Genomic DNA, 19,624 nt, shown 5'->3' with positions numbered 1-19,624 from the left:
CATGGAAGATGGAGTAAGTATAGTGGTGACTTTGCAATTTTTAAAACTGTTTCAGTCAGGGAAGTTAATTTCCAGAAATTACAAATTGACCCCCACTTGGGGTGAATTTCTTGTTTAAAGACCAAAAAACAATGTATGTAATATAGGTACCAAAAATCAGAAAATTTGATCGATTAGTTTATATTTAAGATTTATTTTAACATTCAAAGCGACATAGATATGAATGAATTGAATCGTACGAATTGAATCGTAAACCATAAGATTTTATGCTCGGTATTGCGAATTTTCGTAAATGAGTCACATACGATTATAACTGAGGAGGATTAGAAGCAAACTGCGTTGGTGGCGGATATTTCGGATATTGCAAGAGAGATCCAGTTCGGGGTTAAATCTGCAATTTGGGCGGAGCGGCTGGGAATATGGAGTAAGTATATGAGTGATTCTGCAATTTTCAAAACTGTTTCGGCCAGGGAGGTGGATTCCAGAAATTACAATTGACCCCAACTTGGGGTGGATTTGTTGTTTAAGGACCAAATTAAAAAAAAAATATATGTAATATATAGGGACCAAAAATCGTAAAATTTGATCGATTAGTTGATATTTAAGATTTATTTTAACATTTGAATCGGCATAGATAAGAATGAATTGAATCATAAACCATAAGATTGTATGCTCGTTATTGCGAATTTTCGTAAATGTGGCGGATATTTTGGATATTGAAAGAAAGATCCACTCTTTGGGGTCAAATTTGCAATTTGGGTGGAGCAGCTAGGGAGATGGAGTAAGTATAGGGTTGATTGTGCAATCTTCACAACTATTTCAGCGAGGGAGGTGGATTTTCGAAAATTACAAATTGACCTCCACTTGGGGGCATTTCCGGTTGAAAGACCGATATTAAAAATGGTATATAATATATGGACCAAATCTGTAATTATAACATGTTTATTATAAATAATATAATAAATTAAAGTTTTCTTCAATTGCAAATTGTACAATTTGATCGTTTTGTCGATATTTAGGATTTATTTTAATATTTGAATCGACTTAGGTATGAATAAATTGAATCGTAAATCATAAGATTCTAAACTCGGTAATGCGAATTTTCGTAAATGAGTCACACGCGATTATAGTTGAGAAGGACTTGAAACATACTGCGTTGGTGGCGGATATTTAAGATATTGCTAGAGAGATCCACTTTGGGTTAAATATACAATTTGTGTGGAGAGGCTGAGAAGATGGAGTAAGTATAGGGGTGATTCTGGAATTTTAAAAAATGTTTCGGCCAGGGAGGTGGATTTTCGGAAATTACCAATTAACCTCCACTTGGGGGCATTTTCGATTTTAGGACCAAAACTAAAAATGATATATAATATAGGGACCAAAATAGTAATTATAACACGTTAATTATAAATAATATAATAAATTATTGTTTTCTTAAATCGGAAATCGTAAAATTTGATAGTTTTGTTGATATTTAAGATTTAGTTTAACATTTGAATCGGCTTAAGTGCTTAAGTATGAATAATTGAATCGTAATATTTGAATCGTAAACCATAAGATTTTAAACTCGGTATTGCGAATTTTCGTAAATGAGTCACCCGCGATTATAGTTGAGGAGTCGAAGCATACTGCGTTGGTGGCAGATATTTCGGATATTGCAAGAGAGATCCACTTTGGTGTTAAATTTGCTATTTGGGTGAAACGACTGGGAAAATGGAATAAGTATAGCGGTGATTCTGCAATTTCCAAAACTGTTTCAGTCAAGGAAGTGGATTTCCAGAAATTATAAATTGACCCCCACTTGGGGTGCATTTCTTGTTTAAGGAAACGAGTATGTATAGGGTTGATTCTGCAATCTTCACAACTATTTCAGCGTGGGATGTGGATTTTCGGAAATTACAAATTAACCTCCACCTGGGGGCATTTTGGGTTTAAGGACAAAACTTATAAATGGTATATAATATAGGGATCAAAACTGTCATCATCACAAGTTTATTAAAATTAATATAATAAATTAAAGTTTTCTTATATCTTAAATTGTAATTTGATCGTTTTGTTGATATTTAAGATTTATTTTAACATCTTCCTAACCGCTATACCCAAATTGCTTATTTGACTCCAAAGAGTGGATCTCTCTTTCACTATCCAAAATATCCGCCACATTTACTAAATTCGCAATAACGAGCATACAATCTTATGATTTACGATTCAAATCTTACGATTCAATTCATTCATATCTATGTCAATTCAAATGTTCAAATAAATCTTAACTATCAACAAATTGATCAAATTTTACGATTTTTGGTCCCTATATTATTATACATTTTTTTTATATAATTTTGATCCTTAAACCAAAAATAAACCCCAAGTGGGGGTCATGTAATTTTTGGAAGTCCATCTCCCTGGCTAAAACAATTTTGAAAATTGCAGAATCACTCACATACTTACTCCATCTTCCCAGCCGCTCTACCCAAATTGCAAATTTGACCCCAAATTGGATATCTCTTGCAATATTCGCCACCAACGCAGAATGCTTCGACTCCTCCTCAATTATAATCGTGTGTGACTCATTTATGAAAATTCGCAATATCGAGTTTAAAATCTTATGATTTACGATTCAGTCTGTTCATACTTAAGTCGATTCAAAAGTTAAATAAATTTTAAATATCAAAAAAATGATCAAATTTTACGAACTACAATTTAAAAAAACTTTAATTTATTATATTATTTATAATAAACTTGCAATAGTTACATATTTGATCCCTATTCATATACAAAATTTTAATTTAGGTCCTTCAACCGGAAATGCCCCCAAGTGGAGGTCAATTTGTATATTTGAAAATCCACCTCCCTGGCTGAAATAGCTTTGAAAATTGTAGAATCACCCCTATACTTACTCCATCTTCCTAGCCGCTCCACCCAAATTGCAAATTTGACCCCAAAGTGGATCTCTATTTCACTATCCAAAATATCTGTCACATCTACGAAAATTCGCAATCTCGAGCATACAATCTTATGATTTACGATTCAAATCTTGCGATTCAATTCATTCATATCTAATTCAATTCAAATGTTAAAATAAATCTTAAATATCGGCTAATCGATCAAAGTTTACGATTTTTGGTCCCTATATTACCTACATTGTTTTTTTTTTGGTTTTTTTGTTTTTTTTTTATTTTTGTCCTTAAACAAGAAATGCACCCCAAGAGGGGGTCAATTTGTAATTTATGGAAATCCACTTCCTTGACTGAAACAGTTTTGAAAATTGCAGAATCAGCGCTATACCAATTCCATTTTCCCAGTCGTTTTACCGAAATAGCAAATTTAACACCAAAGTGGATCTCTCTTGCAATATCCGAAATATTTGCCACCAAGGCAGTATGCTTCGACTCCTCAACTATAATCGCGTGTGACTCATTTACGAAAATTCGCAATACCGAGTTTAAAATCTTATGATTTACGATTCAAATCTTACGATTCAATTATTCATACTTAAGTCGATTCAAATGTTAAAATAAATCTTAAATATCGACAAAGCGATCAAATTTTACGATTTACGATTTAAGAAAACAATAATTTATTATATTATTTATAATTAACGTGTTATAATTACTATTTTGGTCCCTATATTATATCCCATTTTTTATTTTGGTCCATAAACAAAATATTGTTTTCTGCACAAATTATTTCCTCCGATTTTCCTTTAATTATAAAATAATCCATAACATTTTTGGGTAAGTTCATTTCAACTCCTGATAAAACATTTTTATTATTATATTATCCTACAGTAATTTTTAAATACCGATTGCTGCACCCACTTTTTCCTGATAATTATATTACCACCCCTTCCAAGGCCTTCCTATTATTATATTATACACATGTCAATTTTTTAGATATTGCTCTAAGCACCCATTTTTTCATCTCATTTTCCTTTAATGACAAAATTAGCCCTAATATTTTTGAGTAGTTATAGTTCCACCCCTGATAAGCAGTTTTTATTATTATATTACCACCAGTAATTTCTGAAATATTGATTGTTGCACCCATTGTTTCGTTACATTTTCCTTTAATTCTTGAATCAGCCCTAACATTTGACGAAAACCCCCCTCCTGTTTGGGTAATTACAGCCACCCCCCTCAACTATGTATTTATCTTACGAAAAGACCCCTCCATAGGTAAATTTAAGGATGTTAATTCGGTAAAACCGGACCAAAATTTTGGTACGCCAACATTTCATACTGTTTACCGAACAAAATATACGATTTGGTTCGGTAAATAACCGAATTACATAAATTTTACATAAAAACTTGGCTGTTAATTTATTCACTATTATTTATCTGAGTATTATTGTACGTAGTGTTAGGGGCGAGTCCGCTATTTCCAAAGGGCTAATGCAAAAGCACGCCAATTTTTATTAATCTGTCCACCTAAAATCCAAAATAATTACAAAACTCCAATTTTTTAAATTTTTTTTTTTTGTTTTTCCTTGTCGTATTTTATGTTGTCAGAAAAAAGTCGTAATAAAAATAAAAACGGTACCGAGAAATACAAACTGTAGTTTGAGAAAATCGAAAATGAGTTCTTCGCATTTCTTGTCAGTCTCTATGACCAAATCCACCTACACGGAACGATCGACACACATCAGTATATACAAAAATTAAAAACAAACAAACGCGTCCCAATATATAAACTCCTAACATCATCATTCATCAGAACAAATTTCCGAAACCCGAAGAAGCAATCGAAGCATCGCCGAAGTCGACAATCGGAAAGCTGCGCGTAACAGTGAGCATAAATAGCACAGTCCCAACTGTTTTTAGAGTAATACGATTTACGAAACAGAAATTATAGTATGCAAATATTGATTTTTCACTGCAAAAATTATATTGTCGAAAACAGAGAGAAAATAAATTGTTTTTAGTTCTTCAACACTATGTTTTTGATTGAGGATATCAATACCTATAAATAATGGACAACACATTTCAGCAAAGTTGCAGCCTAAGAAATATTCTTCCCAATCAACATATAACAAATAAACAGAATATTCTATTCGGTTAATACGACAGCCTTCTTTTAACCTTGTGCCTGCTGATAACGATTAAGATGCTCCTTCACTTCCAGCCAAATCGACAAAATTCTGTCAATAATGAAAGAATTTATGGTCCCGAATTCGTATTATACAGAGATGTTATCTAAAATGTTATGACACTTGAGACAACATGCAGCGGAAATCTAAAGATTAAAAGACAATACTCAGAATTAAAAATGTTCACAAGTAAAGACTTGTGAACTTGTCCTTTACAGGACGGAAAAATATATTAAAATCAGTATTCCAAGAATACAAACAGAAGAGTGCGAAAACTTCTTCCTTATGAGTGAATCTTTTTCAAGATCACTCTTACAACCAAATCTAGATACTAAAAGAAAGATATCAAAAATTCTAGATTTCAAAGAATGTACTTATAAATAGTACGTACAACAGATCCTAGAAAACACACTAAAATTCTCGAGATTAAAACTTCAGCTCTATTTTTTTGTTTCCTCGAAATCTGTAATAATCTTGAGTCTTGAGTTTGGTATTTATAGACTTGCCAAGCTTCCACTCTTCAGCCCATGATCTGCAAGAAAACCAACCACAAGAGCACTCAAGATAATGGGTTAGTGGGTTAGTTAGGAAGTTAAGATAAATCCCATAATTAAATCCACTAAGCACTACTTAACCCTACTAAGCCCACTAACTAAGATTTAGTTTAGAAGTTAAGAAAAGTTAAAAACACATTGTGAAATTAATTCACGTGTTTCAAACTCCCCCTTTTTAACTTTCTGATCAAAACTAAATCTTAGTCAAAGACTCCCCCTGAGATATTGCTTGAACTCCCCCTGAATTTGATACCATTTGAAAAACATAGAAACAATAAATTAAAACCAAATTCAGCAAGATAGTCCAACAAAAGAAATAATCAAAGTGCAGTCCTAAACAAAAGTTCAGAGGGAAAATAAACAAAACACAAACAAAAATATTGTTCATGAAAACAATCTAAAGTAAAATATCCAAAGTCTCCAAGGTCTCCTCAGTTTCAGCTGCTGCTCCTCCTCCATCACTAGATCCACTGCTTTCTTCTTGAGCTTCCCCCTCTTTCTTTGCTTCCTCTTCATTGACTCCTTGCTCTCTGCCTCTAACATCCAAAGGATGAGATGTTCCTGCTTCAGTTTCATGATCTTTTTCTCCCCCTTTTTGATCAGAAAGAGCCTTCTGAATCATCTCCACCATGGACTGATGATAGGTAATCTGAGCTAGAGAATGAGTAAGCTGCTGCAATAGAAGATCTCTAGGAACAGACACAAGAAGGTTAGAAGTGTTGTCAACATGAGGTGCAACACCCTCAGTACCAATGTTATTTTGACCTGATTCAGTTGAGAGAAAATCATCTCCATTCCAGGGAAGATCTTGAACATGAGGAGCCCTCAGAAAATTTTGAGACACAGTGATCATGCCTTGTGGGGTGTGAAGATATTCTGAGTCATCTTGGCCCAAGTTTTGAGAGAGTAAGATGGAATAGATGAGAGAAGGATAGGGGAGGTGAGTGGAGGGTGAAATTTTCTGGGCAAGATGACCAATAGTATCAAAGAACAGTTTGCCAAAATCCACTGGTAAACCCATCCCCAATTTGTACATGAGTACAGCATGAGGTTTTGTTACCACAGAGACATTTTTGGATGGAATCCAATTCATCACTGTGAGTCTAAATAAGACAGAGTAAAAAGCAGTGAGTTGAGAGACTTGAAATTTTCTTGGGTGTGCAGGCCAACTTCTTAAACGGTTTCCAGAAATAACTTTGCAAATCTCAGTAAAATCACCATAATTATCCTCATCAATCACAGTAGGAGTTTGCAAATGAGAGTTGATAATTTTGGGAGAAAATGAATAGATGGCATTGCGCACAAACACTTTACCAAAATTTGGAGAGTTTTTCTTTAAAAATGAGGTTTGCAAGTTGGCATAAAACTCCTTCACAACCAAGGGATCATAAGAGCAGGCAATCTCAACTAGGTTAAGGATTTTTCTTTGGTGAAGAAAAGCTGTTATCCTATGCCTATCAAATTCTTCCTTAGAAATTTTCTTTTCCTCAATGAAATGACAATTCATGACTTGAGGACTCAACAGTGAATCAGACTCAAAATAGAAATTAGGACTGAAGGCATTTGTTACCTCAAAAGGGGTTGACAAGTTCTTCCCATCCAGGTCTGGTTCTTCTTCTTCTGAGGAATCATCATCTTCTGAATCTTCAAGCTCATCAGGGACATATGCTGGTTCAGGTGATGCAGCACGTGGGGCAACACCTTCTTCCTGCTGAGAAGAGTCTTCAGAGGATTCACTGTCGGAATCAGAAGAGGACAAGTTTTTGCGAAAAGTAGCTAGTGGAACCTCCCAACTGTCTTCACTTTTCTCTGATTCTTCAGCCTGAGGAGGAATTGTATCTGCTTGAGCTGCTGCTTCTGCCAGGGTTTCTAGAGGATCTCCCTGAGGTGCTGATGGAGTTTCTTCTGTAGTGGTGAACTCCTGAGCATCGACAAATGGAATGTCTACATGCTCTGCTGATGACATTCCAGAGAAATCAGGCATTTCTTCATCCTGATAAGGGGCAGCATCCTCAGCAGCATTCTGAGGAACATTTGCTGAAACAGTAGGTGCAGCAGCATCTTCTGGAGCATGTGCAGCAACACCTTCAGAGACAGGTGCAGCAACACCTTCTGAACCAGGTGCAGCAACACCTTCTGAAACAGGTGCAGCAACACCTTCTGAAACAGGTGCAGCAACACCTTCAGGAACAGAATGTTGAGAGGCTGCTGTTGCCATGCTGGGCTGCGACGTCTCCCCCTGAGTTGATGCTGGGGAAGGTGAGTTGTTGGATGAAGACTCAGAGGAGCTGGAGGACAAGGCTTGAGCCTGTGGTGCAGCAAAGGTAGGATCCCCTGCTTCGTCATCAGTTTCTTCATCTACCAGATGAAGACCTCTTCGTGGGTTTGACTGAACTGGAGTGCGGCCACCTCTGCTTCCTCTTCTTCCACCTCTGCTTCCTCTCCGGGGAGAGTTTTCTCCTCTTCGGCGTTGTGGCACCGCAGTGTTCAAATCTGGAAACGGGTTCGTGCGCTTTGACCGGCGCGTTGGAAATCTTCCGGCGGTGGAAGAGGGACCCACAAGATCAAAGTTGTCTGGGTCAATCGGGTTCAGCTCGTCGCCGGGCTCAATGTAGCTGATAGGAACAGCTTCAAAGTTGATTGGATGAACGATGATGGCCAGATTTGGGTCTGCTGGTACAGGTGCTGCAGCATCGTTGTGGACATCACCATCGACGGCTGGAGGAGGATTTCTAGGTGGGGATGCCATGATACAGTAGATAAAGTAAAATTGCTTCTTTGTGCTTTTGATTTTTGAGTGTGAATTTTGTGAGAAGAAGCACGAAATTTATAAGCCCTAATTTTTGCTGAAGAAGAAAGAAAAAAATTGAAGTGGAGAAGGTGAAGAAGTGGTGTCCGTTTTTCTTGGGGAGAGTGTGATTAAGGAGAATAAAATTTCCTTGGCAGTTTAAAATAAAAACGTGACACATGGCACAATAAGGAGTGGACTTAGTGGAAAATAAGGAATTAACCCATGTACCCATGACCCATATAAATAGGGATAATTAAAATGAAAAGAGAAAAATCAATAAAACCGTAGCACTGAAGAAATATTCACAAATAATAGAGAAATACATTTATTAATGATTAATAGTGAGAAAAATTTGCTGACAGGCATAGATACTATTATATCTGTATATTTATATATTTATTATTATATATATATATATATATATATATATATATATATATATTTTTTTTTTTTTTTTTTTTTGTTATAATAATATATATATATATAAACTCTTATTTTCAAGTCAAACAATTCACATGGAACATGATCAAGTGTTCAGTTTGAAGGTTCCTCAGTTACTAAGATATGACTATCAAAATAGAGGAGTTTGACTTATGTGAGTGTAATTATTTGTCTAAATGTTTACATGAAGCATGATCACGTTTCAAGGTGAAAGACTTCCAGTTACTGATTTAGAAAATAATACATCACAGTGAAGTCATTATTTAATGAAGCTAATGCTTCAGTAAATTGTGTTGCAGCTTAAGATATTTGATGAAGTGCTGCAACACATTTCAGGACATGTTTATTGAGTACACATCCCGAGAGATTTTCTGAGTTTTGAAAACCTCTCATAATCTAATGCCTTTGTAAAGATGTCAGCCAGCTGATCTTCTGTAGGAATGTACTTTAAGGACACTATATTTTTCTCAACTATATCACGAATAAAATGATGTTTAATATCTATGTGTTTAGTTCGTGAGTGTTGAACGGGATTTTTTGAAATGTCAATAGCACTTGAATTATCACAATATATGATCAGGGTATCACTGGTTAACCCATAATCTCCCAACATTTGTTTCATCCAAATTAGTTGACCACAACACCCTCCAGCAGCTACATATTCTGATTCAGCTGTTGAAAGAGATACACAGTTTTGCTTTCTACTAAACCAAGAAACTAGATTATTCCCCAAAAAGAAACATGCACCTGATGTGCTTTTTCTGTCACTAATATCCCCAGCCCAATCAGAATCACTAAAGCCTATCAAGTTTGTATTTGTGTCTTTGAAAAACTGAATCCCTAAGTCTACTGTACCTGCAACATACCTAATAATCCTCTTCACAGCTTTAAGATGGGTGACCTTGGGATTTGCTTGATATCTGGCACACACACAAACACTAAACATAATGTCAGGCCTGCTTGCTGTTAGATACAGAAGGCTTCCAATCATGCTTCTGTAGAGAGTGCTGTCGACATCTTCTGCAACATCATCCTTAGACAGTTTTTGGCTGGAACCCATTGGAGTTTTCATGTGCTTGGCTGATTCCAACTCAAACCTTTTGACCAGGTTGAGAGCATACTTCTTCTGATTCACAAACATTCCTTCACCTGTCTGTTTGATTTGGAGTCCTAAGAAGTAATTCAACTCCCCTACCATACTCATTTCAAAAGTGTGAGACATTGAATCTACAAAAGACTGTAAAAGGTTAGCACAAGTAGAGCCAAAAACAATGTCATCAACATATATCTGAACAATAATGATATGATTATTAGTTCTTCTAACAAATAGGGTTATGTCTGCCTCCCCTCTATTGAACTGTATTTCAAGTAAGAAGTCAGTGCGTCTTTGATACCATGCTCTAGGAGCTTGTTTAAGACCATATATTGCCTTCTTAAGCTTGAAAACATGATTAGGCTTGGCAGAATCTTCAAAACCCTTTGGCTGTTCAACATATGCTTCCTCATTTAAAACCCCATTCAGAAATGCACTTTTGATATCCATCTGATACAGTTTGATTTTAAGAAAGCAGGCTATAGCAAGAAGTAATCTAATAGATTCAATTCTAGCTACTGGAGCAAAAGTCTCATCAAAGTCTATACCCTCAATTTGAGTGTATCCTTGTGCTACTAACCTAGCCTTATTTCTAACAACTGTACCTTTTTCATCAGTTTTGTTTTTGAAGATCCACTTAGTCCCTATCACATTTACATGGCTTGGTCTGGGAACTAAGTACCACACATCATTTCTGATGAATTGATTCAACTCTTCATGCATTGCATTTACCCAGAATTCATCCTTCAGAGCTTCTGCAATATTCCTGGGTTCCACTGAAGACACAAAACAAGTGGTTCCAGTTAGTGCACATTCAGAAGATAAATTAGCAAATCTTACCATATCTCTGTAGTTCACTCTCTCTTTTCTTCTGGTTCTTATTCCACCAAAGATATCACCCACTACTTGAGTTGATGGGTGATTTTTCTGGATTCTGCTTGATGGTTCCTTTCTGCAGACATCTAGGGTTGGTTGCAACTCAGTCTCTGTAGGATGTGTTGAGTCAGATGTGGTGACACTTGGCTCAGCACCTTCTTCTCTTAAGACTGGACTGTTTGTGTCTGGGCTTTCTGTGGCAGAAGTGTCTTCTTCTGTTGTTTCCCTTTCAGCAATCAAGTCATCAACTTCATCTTCAGCTGTTTTACTGCGGAGATCAGCAAAGTCATCAAATACCACATTTACAGATTCAATAATGGTTCGAGTTCTTAGATTGTATACTCTATAAGCATGACTGTTATTAGAGTATCCCATAAACAAGCTCAAATCACTTTTTGAATCAAATTTAGCTAGATGATCTCTATCATTTAGAACATAGCAGACACACCCAAACACATGCATGTATTCTAGATTAGGTTTCTTACCATAAAGAATTTCATATGAAGTCATCATAGATCCTAATCTTAGATACACACGGTTTGAGATGTGACAGGCTGTGTTGACAGCCTCAGCCCAAAACCTTTTAGACAAATTTTTTGCACTCATCATCACCCTAGCCATTTCCTGAATAGTTCTGTTTTTCCTTTCAGCAATGCCATTTTGCTGAGGAGTTTTTGGAGCAGAAAATTCATGCTTTATTCCCTTTTTATTACAAAAAGCAAAAAATAAAGCATTCTCAAATTCTTTTCCATGATCAGATCTTATCCTACGAACAGAAACTTGAAATTGAGTTCTAACAAACCTGTACAAATTTTTGAATACTTCAAAGGTGTCTGATTTTTCTCTCAAAAAATACACCCAAGTATATCTTGAAAAATCATCAACACATACAAAGACATATTTTTTACCACCTAGACTTTCTACCTCTATAGGACCCATAAGATCCATATGTACAAGTTCAAAACAAATAGTGGTACCAACGTGTTGCAACACTTTGTGTGGTACTCTGGTTTGCTTTCCCTTCTGGCACATTCCACATATAGGAATATCCTTGATCTTGAGATCTGGTACTCCTCTTATGGCATTGTACTTGTTGAGCAGCTTCAGATTCTTGAAGTTTGTATGTCCTAGTTTCTGGTGCCACAGCTCTACTTCACTTACTCTTGAACTCTTGCATGAGATGGTGTCACCTGTTTGATAGCAATTATCCATTGATCTGGAACCTGTAAGTACACAATGATTTTGATTATCAAACACAGAACAACAGTATTTATCAAATTCTACACGTAGATCATCATCACACAATTGACTGATACTAATGAGATTTGACCCCAATCCTTCAACATGTAAAACATTTGAGAGTTTTGGAAGCCCCTCAATACTGAGTGTTCCACGTCCAACCACTTTGCCTTTAGCTCCTCCTCCATAGGTTACACGTCCTCCATTAAGTGTGTGGTAGTTTGATAGAAATTCCTTTGTTCCAGTCATGTGCCTAGAGCATCCACTATCAAAGTACCATGAACCTGAAATGTTAGCATTTAAAGAGGTGTATACTGCTTTGCACAAAAATTTACCTTTGGGAGTCCATATTTTACACTCCTTTTTGGTAGATTCTACCTTTTTCTTTGAAGTGTTCCTTGAAGTGTTGTGGCTTATTTTATACAACATTTTGTCACTGCTGAGTTTTTCACAAAATGGACGAATGTGTCCTGGTGAGAAACAGTAATGACAAACATAACCTCTTATTCTGGAATCTGGAGTGGTGACTGTGGACTTCCTGCAATCCTTTCTGTTTGCACCCTTCTCTTTTACAAAGACAATTTCTTTCTTCTTAACTGGCTTCATTTGTGTTTTGAACCCTAGCCCTTCATGTTTGTAGTGCTTTTCCATTGACACAATCTCTTCGAGCTTAGTTGTGCCAGTGTTCATCCTCTTGATTGCTAGAGTTGCCTTTTTGAGTTCTTCTTTCACTTTTGCCAGTTCAAGATCCTTCTTGGTGATTCCAACCTCCAAATGTGTGATTGTTTCTTTGAGGGAGGAATTTTCCTTGTTGGCTGCATCTAGAGCTTGAGTCTTATTCTCCAAGTTTCTGATCAGCTTTTTACACATTTCTTCATCATCACTGACTGCTTCATTACTGGATTCTGCTGCATTCACAGAAATAGAGTTTAAACATGTATATTGATCAGTATTTAACTCACAAATTGAAAGTTTTTCAGAAAGTGTTGCAGCATCCAGGGAGACTCCTTGGGATTCTGTTTCAGTGGAACTTCCAGTAAGATATCTGACAGAAAGAGCTTGTTTAGAGGATTGCTGTTCTTCTGTCTGTTCAGGTTGTTCTTCCTCCTCATCACTGACAGCACAAATCAAACTCATTCCTCTCCTTCTCAAGGTATTTGCACATTCATTAGCATAATGTCCAAATCCTGAACAGGCCCTGCATTTAATATGATCCAAGTTAGGTGGTTCAGAATTTGAACGAATAAAAGAAGAATTTTTTAAATTGTTTTGAGAAGGTGTTTGAGGAAATGTTCTCTGTGGAATAGATCTGTTCCGGGGATGAGTTTGTCGATTTTGTGGAGACCCTTCTGAGAATAACTGCCTGGGCTTGATTCCACTTCGTCTGAACGCCCTATTGAATTTCTGAATCTGAAATGCCACATTATTGAGGCATTCTTCTGCATCATCATCATATTCCGGAGCAACATCTTCCTTCTCTAATTCTGCCTGGAGTGCATTTGAGATAGCCTTTCCTTTCTCCTTTCTTTGATCTTCGAAGTTCATCTCTCTGGACTTGAGACTTCCTATTAATTCGTCCAGCCATAGAGATGATGTATCTTTAGCCTCCTCAATAGCAGTAACCGTCATGCTGAACCTTTCTGGAAGAGTTCTCAATACCTTATTCACTAGTGTCTCGTTGCTCAAAGGACCACCTAAGGATTGAAATTCATTAGCCAAGTCAATCAGCTTCTCATTGTACTGAGAAATTGTTTCAGTTTCCTCCATTCTCAGTCTCTCAAATTTGGAAGAGAGTAATCTGAGCTTGGTTCTTTTGACACTATCTGATCCCTCACAATGTAGCTGAAGAATTTCCCAAGCATCCTTTGCAGAAGTGCATACAGAGATTAATTTAAACATTGTTAAATCTACTGAATTGAAAATTGCATTTAACGCCTTTGAGTTTTGGTTAGCATTTGATAGATCGTCTGGTGTCCACCGTAATTCTGGAGTTGGAAAAACATCTCCGTCCACATCTGTGATAGTTGGTGGCTTCCATCCAGTGAGAATAGATCTCCATGCTCTCTCATCAATGGCTTTGATGTACGCCCTCATCTTGACTTTCCAGTAGGTGTAGTTCGTGCCATCAAGTACAGGAGGTCGCATAGAAGCAGTCATCTGAGTATCCATCACGAATTCGTTTCTGTAAAGAAAATAGGAACAAACACTTAGTATACGTCAAGTGTTGGCTCTTGATGCCAATTGAAAGAATTTATGGTCCCGAATTCGTATTATACAGAGATGTTATCTAAAATGTTATGACACTTGAGACAACATGCAGCGGAAATCTAAAGATTAAAAGACAATACTCAGAATTAAAAATGTTCACAAGTAAAGACTTGTGAACTTGTCCTTTACAGGACGGAAAAATATATTAAAATCAGTATTCCAAGAATACAAACAGAAGAGTGCGAAAACTTCTTCCTTATGAGTGAATCTTTTTCAAGATCACTCTTACAACCAAATCTAGATACTAAAAGAAAGATATCAAAAATTCTAGATTTCAAAGAATGTACACTTATAAATAGTACGTACAACAGATCCTAGAAAACACACTAAAATTCTCGAGATTAAAACTTCAGCTCTATTTTTTTGTTTCCTCGAAATCTGTAATAATCTTGAGTCTTGAGTTTGGTATTTATAGACTTGCCAAGCTTCCACTCTTCAGCCCATGATCTGCAAGAAAACCAACCATAAGAGCACTCAAGATAATGGGTTAGTGGGTTAGTTAGGAAGTTAAGATAAATCCCATAATTAAATCCACTAAGCACTACTTAACCCTACTAAGCCCACTAACTAAGATTTAGTTTAGAAGTTAAGAAAAGTTAAAAACACATTGTGAAATTAATTCACGTGTTTCAAATAAAATTACTCCCCCATTAGAAAACATTAAATAATGCTATACCTTTATTTTTTTGTTGTTAGATAAATTTCACACCACAGCAGCTGTAAGAGTGCTCGCATTGTCCCTTCCAAAAAAGTCACGAGAACAGCTTTCAATAGTCTGCGACAAAAGTTATCGAATAAATAAACAATAAATTAAATAAAATCACAATATACCAATGTAATAATTTCGTGGGATCTCGAGCTGATTTCATTAATCGACGTTTCTCCAACTTTTCTTTTAGCTGCAAGGATTAACAAAAATGATGATTTTGTACTCTTAAGCCTTGTTTGGCAATCATGATTAGGCATGATAGACAATATAATGAAGCTCCATCGAATGTTCCCAAACGAGGCCCTAAGAAATCTAACAGTCGTTTTGATTAGGAGCAATGGTTCCAAATTATCAAGAATTGAAACGGAGCCTATAAAAAAAATCCAACATATTAGCGTCAAAAGAACCACCCATCTATAGCAATTTGTACCAAACAATAAACAAAAAAGAATAAACCAAATAGAAGAACACTTTCGAGGAAATATCAACGATGCACGTAAAAATACTTTCCCTCGTAAGATCACCTTGAGCTGGCAATGTAAGTTTAGAATGATGCATTAAGGAGGCATCATGGCTGACCCTATTAAAGTCAAAATAGAAATATTAGTTCCAAATTTGGAAAAAAGACAAACAACAAGAAAACAAATGCAAATGGTTAAAGCCTGATAATGAATAGTAAAAGAACCTCATAATGAATGTCAATTTTCCCCATTTTAGGGCTCATTCTTTCACGGTCCTATTGCTTGAAGCTATTAATTGCCTGCTTTTAATTGGATGTGTGGCATGCAATAAAAACAAAAGAGCATCATGCTTACGGAAAATGCGCTCTGAAATCATAACTGAAATCAATTATTATCTGCACAAAGCAACATGAGAAAGTAACTGTGGGATTTAAAAAGATTGGAGGTGGAAGATGAGGACGACGATAAATTTTTCCTGTGTTAAATCAAATATTTTCTTCATCCGCAAATATTTGTCCGGCTTTGTGCGCCCCGTGAAGAACACCCCTGCACGAATTGTTGAGTGATTGAATAATGATGCTCACACAAAGGCCTGCGCATAATGCCGTTATCAGAAATTAAAACCAAATTATGGAAGGAAACGATTTAATAAAAAATGAATATTGCTGTAATAAATGTAAACACAGAAAAAGAACAGAACTGATAAACCTAGAAGCAAAGGCAACGATTCTGAAAAATCATAATACAAGGCAACCACATGTACCCAGATTACCACCTATAAACCAATATAATAAAACTTATACATAGATAACCTAACTCATGTACATGTTTGAAACTCGGATTCCCAGAGAAAACAATGCAAAATTGAAAAACAAAATAATGAATTTATAGATTAGAGTCGCAACACTGACAAAAGAGGCTAGGTATATATATAGTCATATCATATTAATAAATAAAGAAAACAACTACATACCTAAACAAATTAGTGAAGTCTTTATATTTTATTATAGAATTAGAAGTGTAAAATGAGATTAACCTAGCGAAGATGTCACTTTTAATGTGCTTAAAATCAGAGAAACTAATACTCACATAACTATCAGAAACCTTTTATTGTTGCAGCTAATAATAACAGTAATACAACATGATACACTTAAAACTAATAAGAAAATTTCAAAAGTACCAACCTGTACTAAATAAACAAGCAGCATTTTGTGATACAGAAGAGAACATGGAATCATAGAGCGTAGCTGAATTCTAATATGTTTTACCAGACTATGTAAAATGAGGTTAACGTATTAATATGATCAGCACACGAGACCCCCCAAGCAGATCTGCAATGAAAGTGTTTACATTCATTAGTTGAAATTCCAGTCGAGAATCGTAGCATAAATTAAACAATCGATACCAGACCTCATTTGATTAAAGGTAAAAAGAAAAATTGTGCAAACGAAACACAAACCATAAATTCAGCTACAGCGGTTTGCGGCACATTTGCTTGTTTGCCACACGCCTCAATTTTCTAAGTTGTAGTTGCCTCATCGCTTTCACCTGCTTCAACAATGCATGATCTTAAAATAAGGAAAAAATCACCAAAACAGAGCTAAACAAAAACAGAGGAGTCGAGGTAAACGGAATATGAGATAAAATAGATTTTTACCTGGTAAATAGGTCTGGACATGCCACCTGTTGCTGGAGGAAGATCGGTGACCATCTTGCCATTATCCAGAAAACCTCTCGGAGTGGTGAATATAGGTAAATCTGGCCTAGAAGATTCCAAGGCATCCCTCATCGACAAATGCTCTTCTCTTGAAGCATCTATCGGCCTAATTGATGGTACATGAGGCAGTTGACCAACAGAATTCATGGGGTTGTTAGAAAATCCACCAGAATATTTTGGAATTCTTTCGGGGGATCTCGTTTTCGCTGCATTTGAATTCCAAGAAGCATAAGAATTTTTAATCGTTGAACCTATCGGTTGTGTTTCAGCAGCCCTTCTAGAAGGTGGTGTAGCTCTTGATGCCTTGTCGTGTAGTTCCATCTTTTTACGCCTCTCGTTTTCGAGCTCTATATGCTTTGACATTCTCTTGCGTGTTAGTTTCAGGCGAAGACCTCTTCAATCTACAGCAATAAAATTTAAATACACCATGAAATTTATTGATTAAAAAGAGACGAAAAAAGCTAACACGAGGGAGCATCTATTTTACGAAATTAACTATTACCGTCTAAACGGCTGTTGTACCCGTAGCTCCGTGCACTGACACCCACTCTCATTCTGAATCAACAAATCATAAAAAAAAAATTGCTAATTTCCACTTATACAAATGCACAAGCTAGAAAGTAAATTGAAATAAAATACCAGTAGAAAGGTGAAAGCAACAATCACCTTTTGGCAATGCAAAATCGACGATCATCACTGCTCCGAAAAGACTCCGACGACGGTCTTTTGCTTCCGGATAGCACCAAAGCATTCCGGCGAACTCCATTGGAATCTCTCGACGAATCCTTCACCACCTTCTGCGCATCACGAAAAATGCAAACACCCGCAGAATTAGCTTAATTATCAAAACGACGATGAGCGGAAATCTCGTTTGAGATGAAAAGTAATTAATACAGGATTGCAAAATTAAGCAGTCCACAGTCATGGATAACGAAAACAAAAAGGGGCAGAATTACATGAGTACCTGACCGGAGCGGCCGAGAGTGATAGTTACTTGAGGCTTCGCCATTTTATAAATTTCTCAATCAATTGCTTCTACGGCTGAGTTGACTCATTAATACAGAGGTTTCTGTACTCGCAACCGTTGACGAGCACGCGAATCAACCTAGGGTTGCAAAAATTAGTTAACTGGAATTTTCCGATTGTAGGCGGAGAAATGGCTGGGGGAAAACAGATGGAGAACATATGACGAAGAGCATGAGGAAGAATTGGCATTGCTAAATCGACGATCATCACTGCTCCGAAAAGACTCCGACGACGGTCTTTTGCTTCCGGATAGCACCAAAGCATTCCGGCGAACTCCATTGGAATCTCTCGACGAATCCTTCACCACCTTCTGCGCATCACGAAAAATGCAAACACCCGCAGAATTAGCTTAATTATCAAAACGACGATGAGCGGAAATCTCGTTTGAGATGAAAAGTAATTAATACAGGATTGCAAAATTAAGCAGTCCACAGTCATGGATAACGAAAACAAAAAGGGGCAGAATTACATGAGTACCTGACCGGAGCGGCCGAGAGTGATAGTTACTTGAGGCTTCGCCATTTTATAAATTTCTCAATCAATTGCTTCTACGGCTGAGTTGACTCATTAATACAGAGGTTTCTGTACTCGCAACCGTTGACGAGCACGCGAATCAACCTAGGGTTGCAAAAATTAGTTAACTGGAATTTTCCGATTGTAGGCGGAGAAATGGCTGGGGGAAAACAGATGGAGAACATATGACGAAGAGCATGAGGAAGAATTGGCATTGCTAAATCGACGATCATCACTGCTCCGAAAAGACTCCGACGACGGTCTTTTGCTTCCGGATAGCACCAAAGCATTCCGGCGAACTCCATTAGAATCTCTCGACGAATCCTTCACCAGCTTCTGCGCATCACGAAAAATGCAAACACAGGCTATAAACAGCCTTAAAGAAAGAACAACCCAAAATTCTGCATTGATGATCTACCATCTGCCACTACGGAGAGCGAATAAACAACCGTCAGTATGATTACTTTAATTTTACATTCGAAAAGACGAAAATAGATGAAAACTTGCCAAATAGTCCTCCCTCACACCAAATTTGGTTTGAATAAAGTTGGAGTGTAGCCGCGTAGGTAAGCAATTGCCAGTAACAGCCGGTCGAGCAAATTCAATAATTTCTGCATCGATTAACAATAAGAGGTAACTAAGCAAGCATATTTACCAATTAAATATCTGGACGAGGAAAGCTAAAGACAAAAAAATATGCTGAAATGTCCTACAAAAAGAAATTCAATTTATATATGCTGATCAACATATGCCTTTATACATTTGAACAATTCAATAAGAGTCAAAACCGTTAGCAATAAAGAAAATTTACTTCTTTGTTCAATGAAGGCAAGATATGAATGAAAAACAA

General features: G+C 36.5%; 1 protein-coding gene across 1 annotated transcript; it reads right to left on the bottom strand.

Annotated features, from left to right (window-relative positions):
* Window positions 1–4,865: 4,865 nt before the first annotated feature.
* On the bottom strand, window positions 4,866–18,884 carry LOC105973503 (uncharacterized). Its single transcript, XM_088825400.1, has 11 exons — window positions 18,739–18,884; window positions 18,200–18,571; window positions 17,902–18,032; window positions 17,738–17,790; window positions 17,176–17,636; window positions 16,978–17,066; window positions 16,787–16,849; window positions 15,743–16,110; window positions 15,180–15,637; window positions 15,025–15,088; window positions 4,866–5,114 (listed from the first exon to the last, which is right to left on the bottom strand). The coding sequence occupies exons 2-5, from the start codon at window positions 18,242–18,244 to the stop codon at window positions 17,632–17,634; spliced, it is 234 nt and encodes a 77-aa protein (XP_088681526.1). The 5' UTR covers window positions 18,245–18,571; window positions 18,739–18,884; the 3' UTR covers window positions 4,866–5,114; window positions 15,025–15,088; window positions 15,180–15,637; window positions 15,743–16,110; window positions 16,787–16,849; window positions 16,978–17,066; window positions 17,176–17,631.
* Window positions 18,885–19,624: the final 740 nt, after the last annotated feature.

This window comes from Erythranthe guttata, chromosome 11 (assembly GCF_056151865.1).
Source record: "Erythranthe guttata isolate IM_541 chromosome 11, IM_541, whole genome shotgun sequence".
Classification (NCBI taxonomy): domain Eukaryota; kingdom Viridiplantae; phylum Streptophyta; class Magnoliopsida; order Lamiales; family Phrymaceae; genus Erythranthe; species Erythranthe guttata.
This window is presented reverse-complemented; position numbering and strand designations above follow the sequence as displayed.

What these genes read in the sequence shown, in the direction of transcription:
- LOC105973503 (XM_088825400.1), bottom strand. Translation starts at nt 18,244, where the DNA reads ATGGCGAAGCCTCAAGTAACTATCACTCTCGGCCGCTCCGGTCAG. An exon ending in CTCTCGGCCGCTCCGGTCAG is followed by an intron (nt 18,033 to 18,199) that starts GTACTCATGTAA and finishes CGTGATGCGCAG; the next exon opens with AAGGTGGTGAAGGATTCGTC. An exon ending in CGATTTTGCATTGCCAAAAG is followed by an intron (nt 17,791 to 17,901) that starts GTGATTGTTGCT and finishes TTGTTGATTCAG; the next exon opens with AATGAGAGTGGGTGTCAGTG.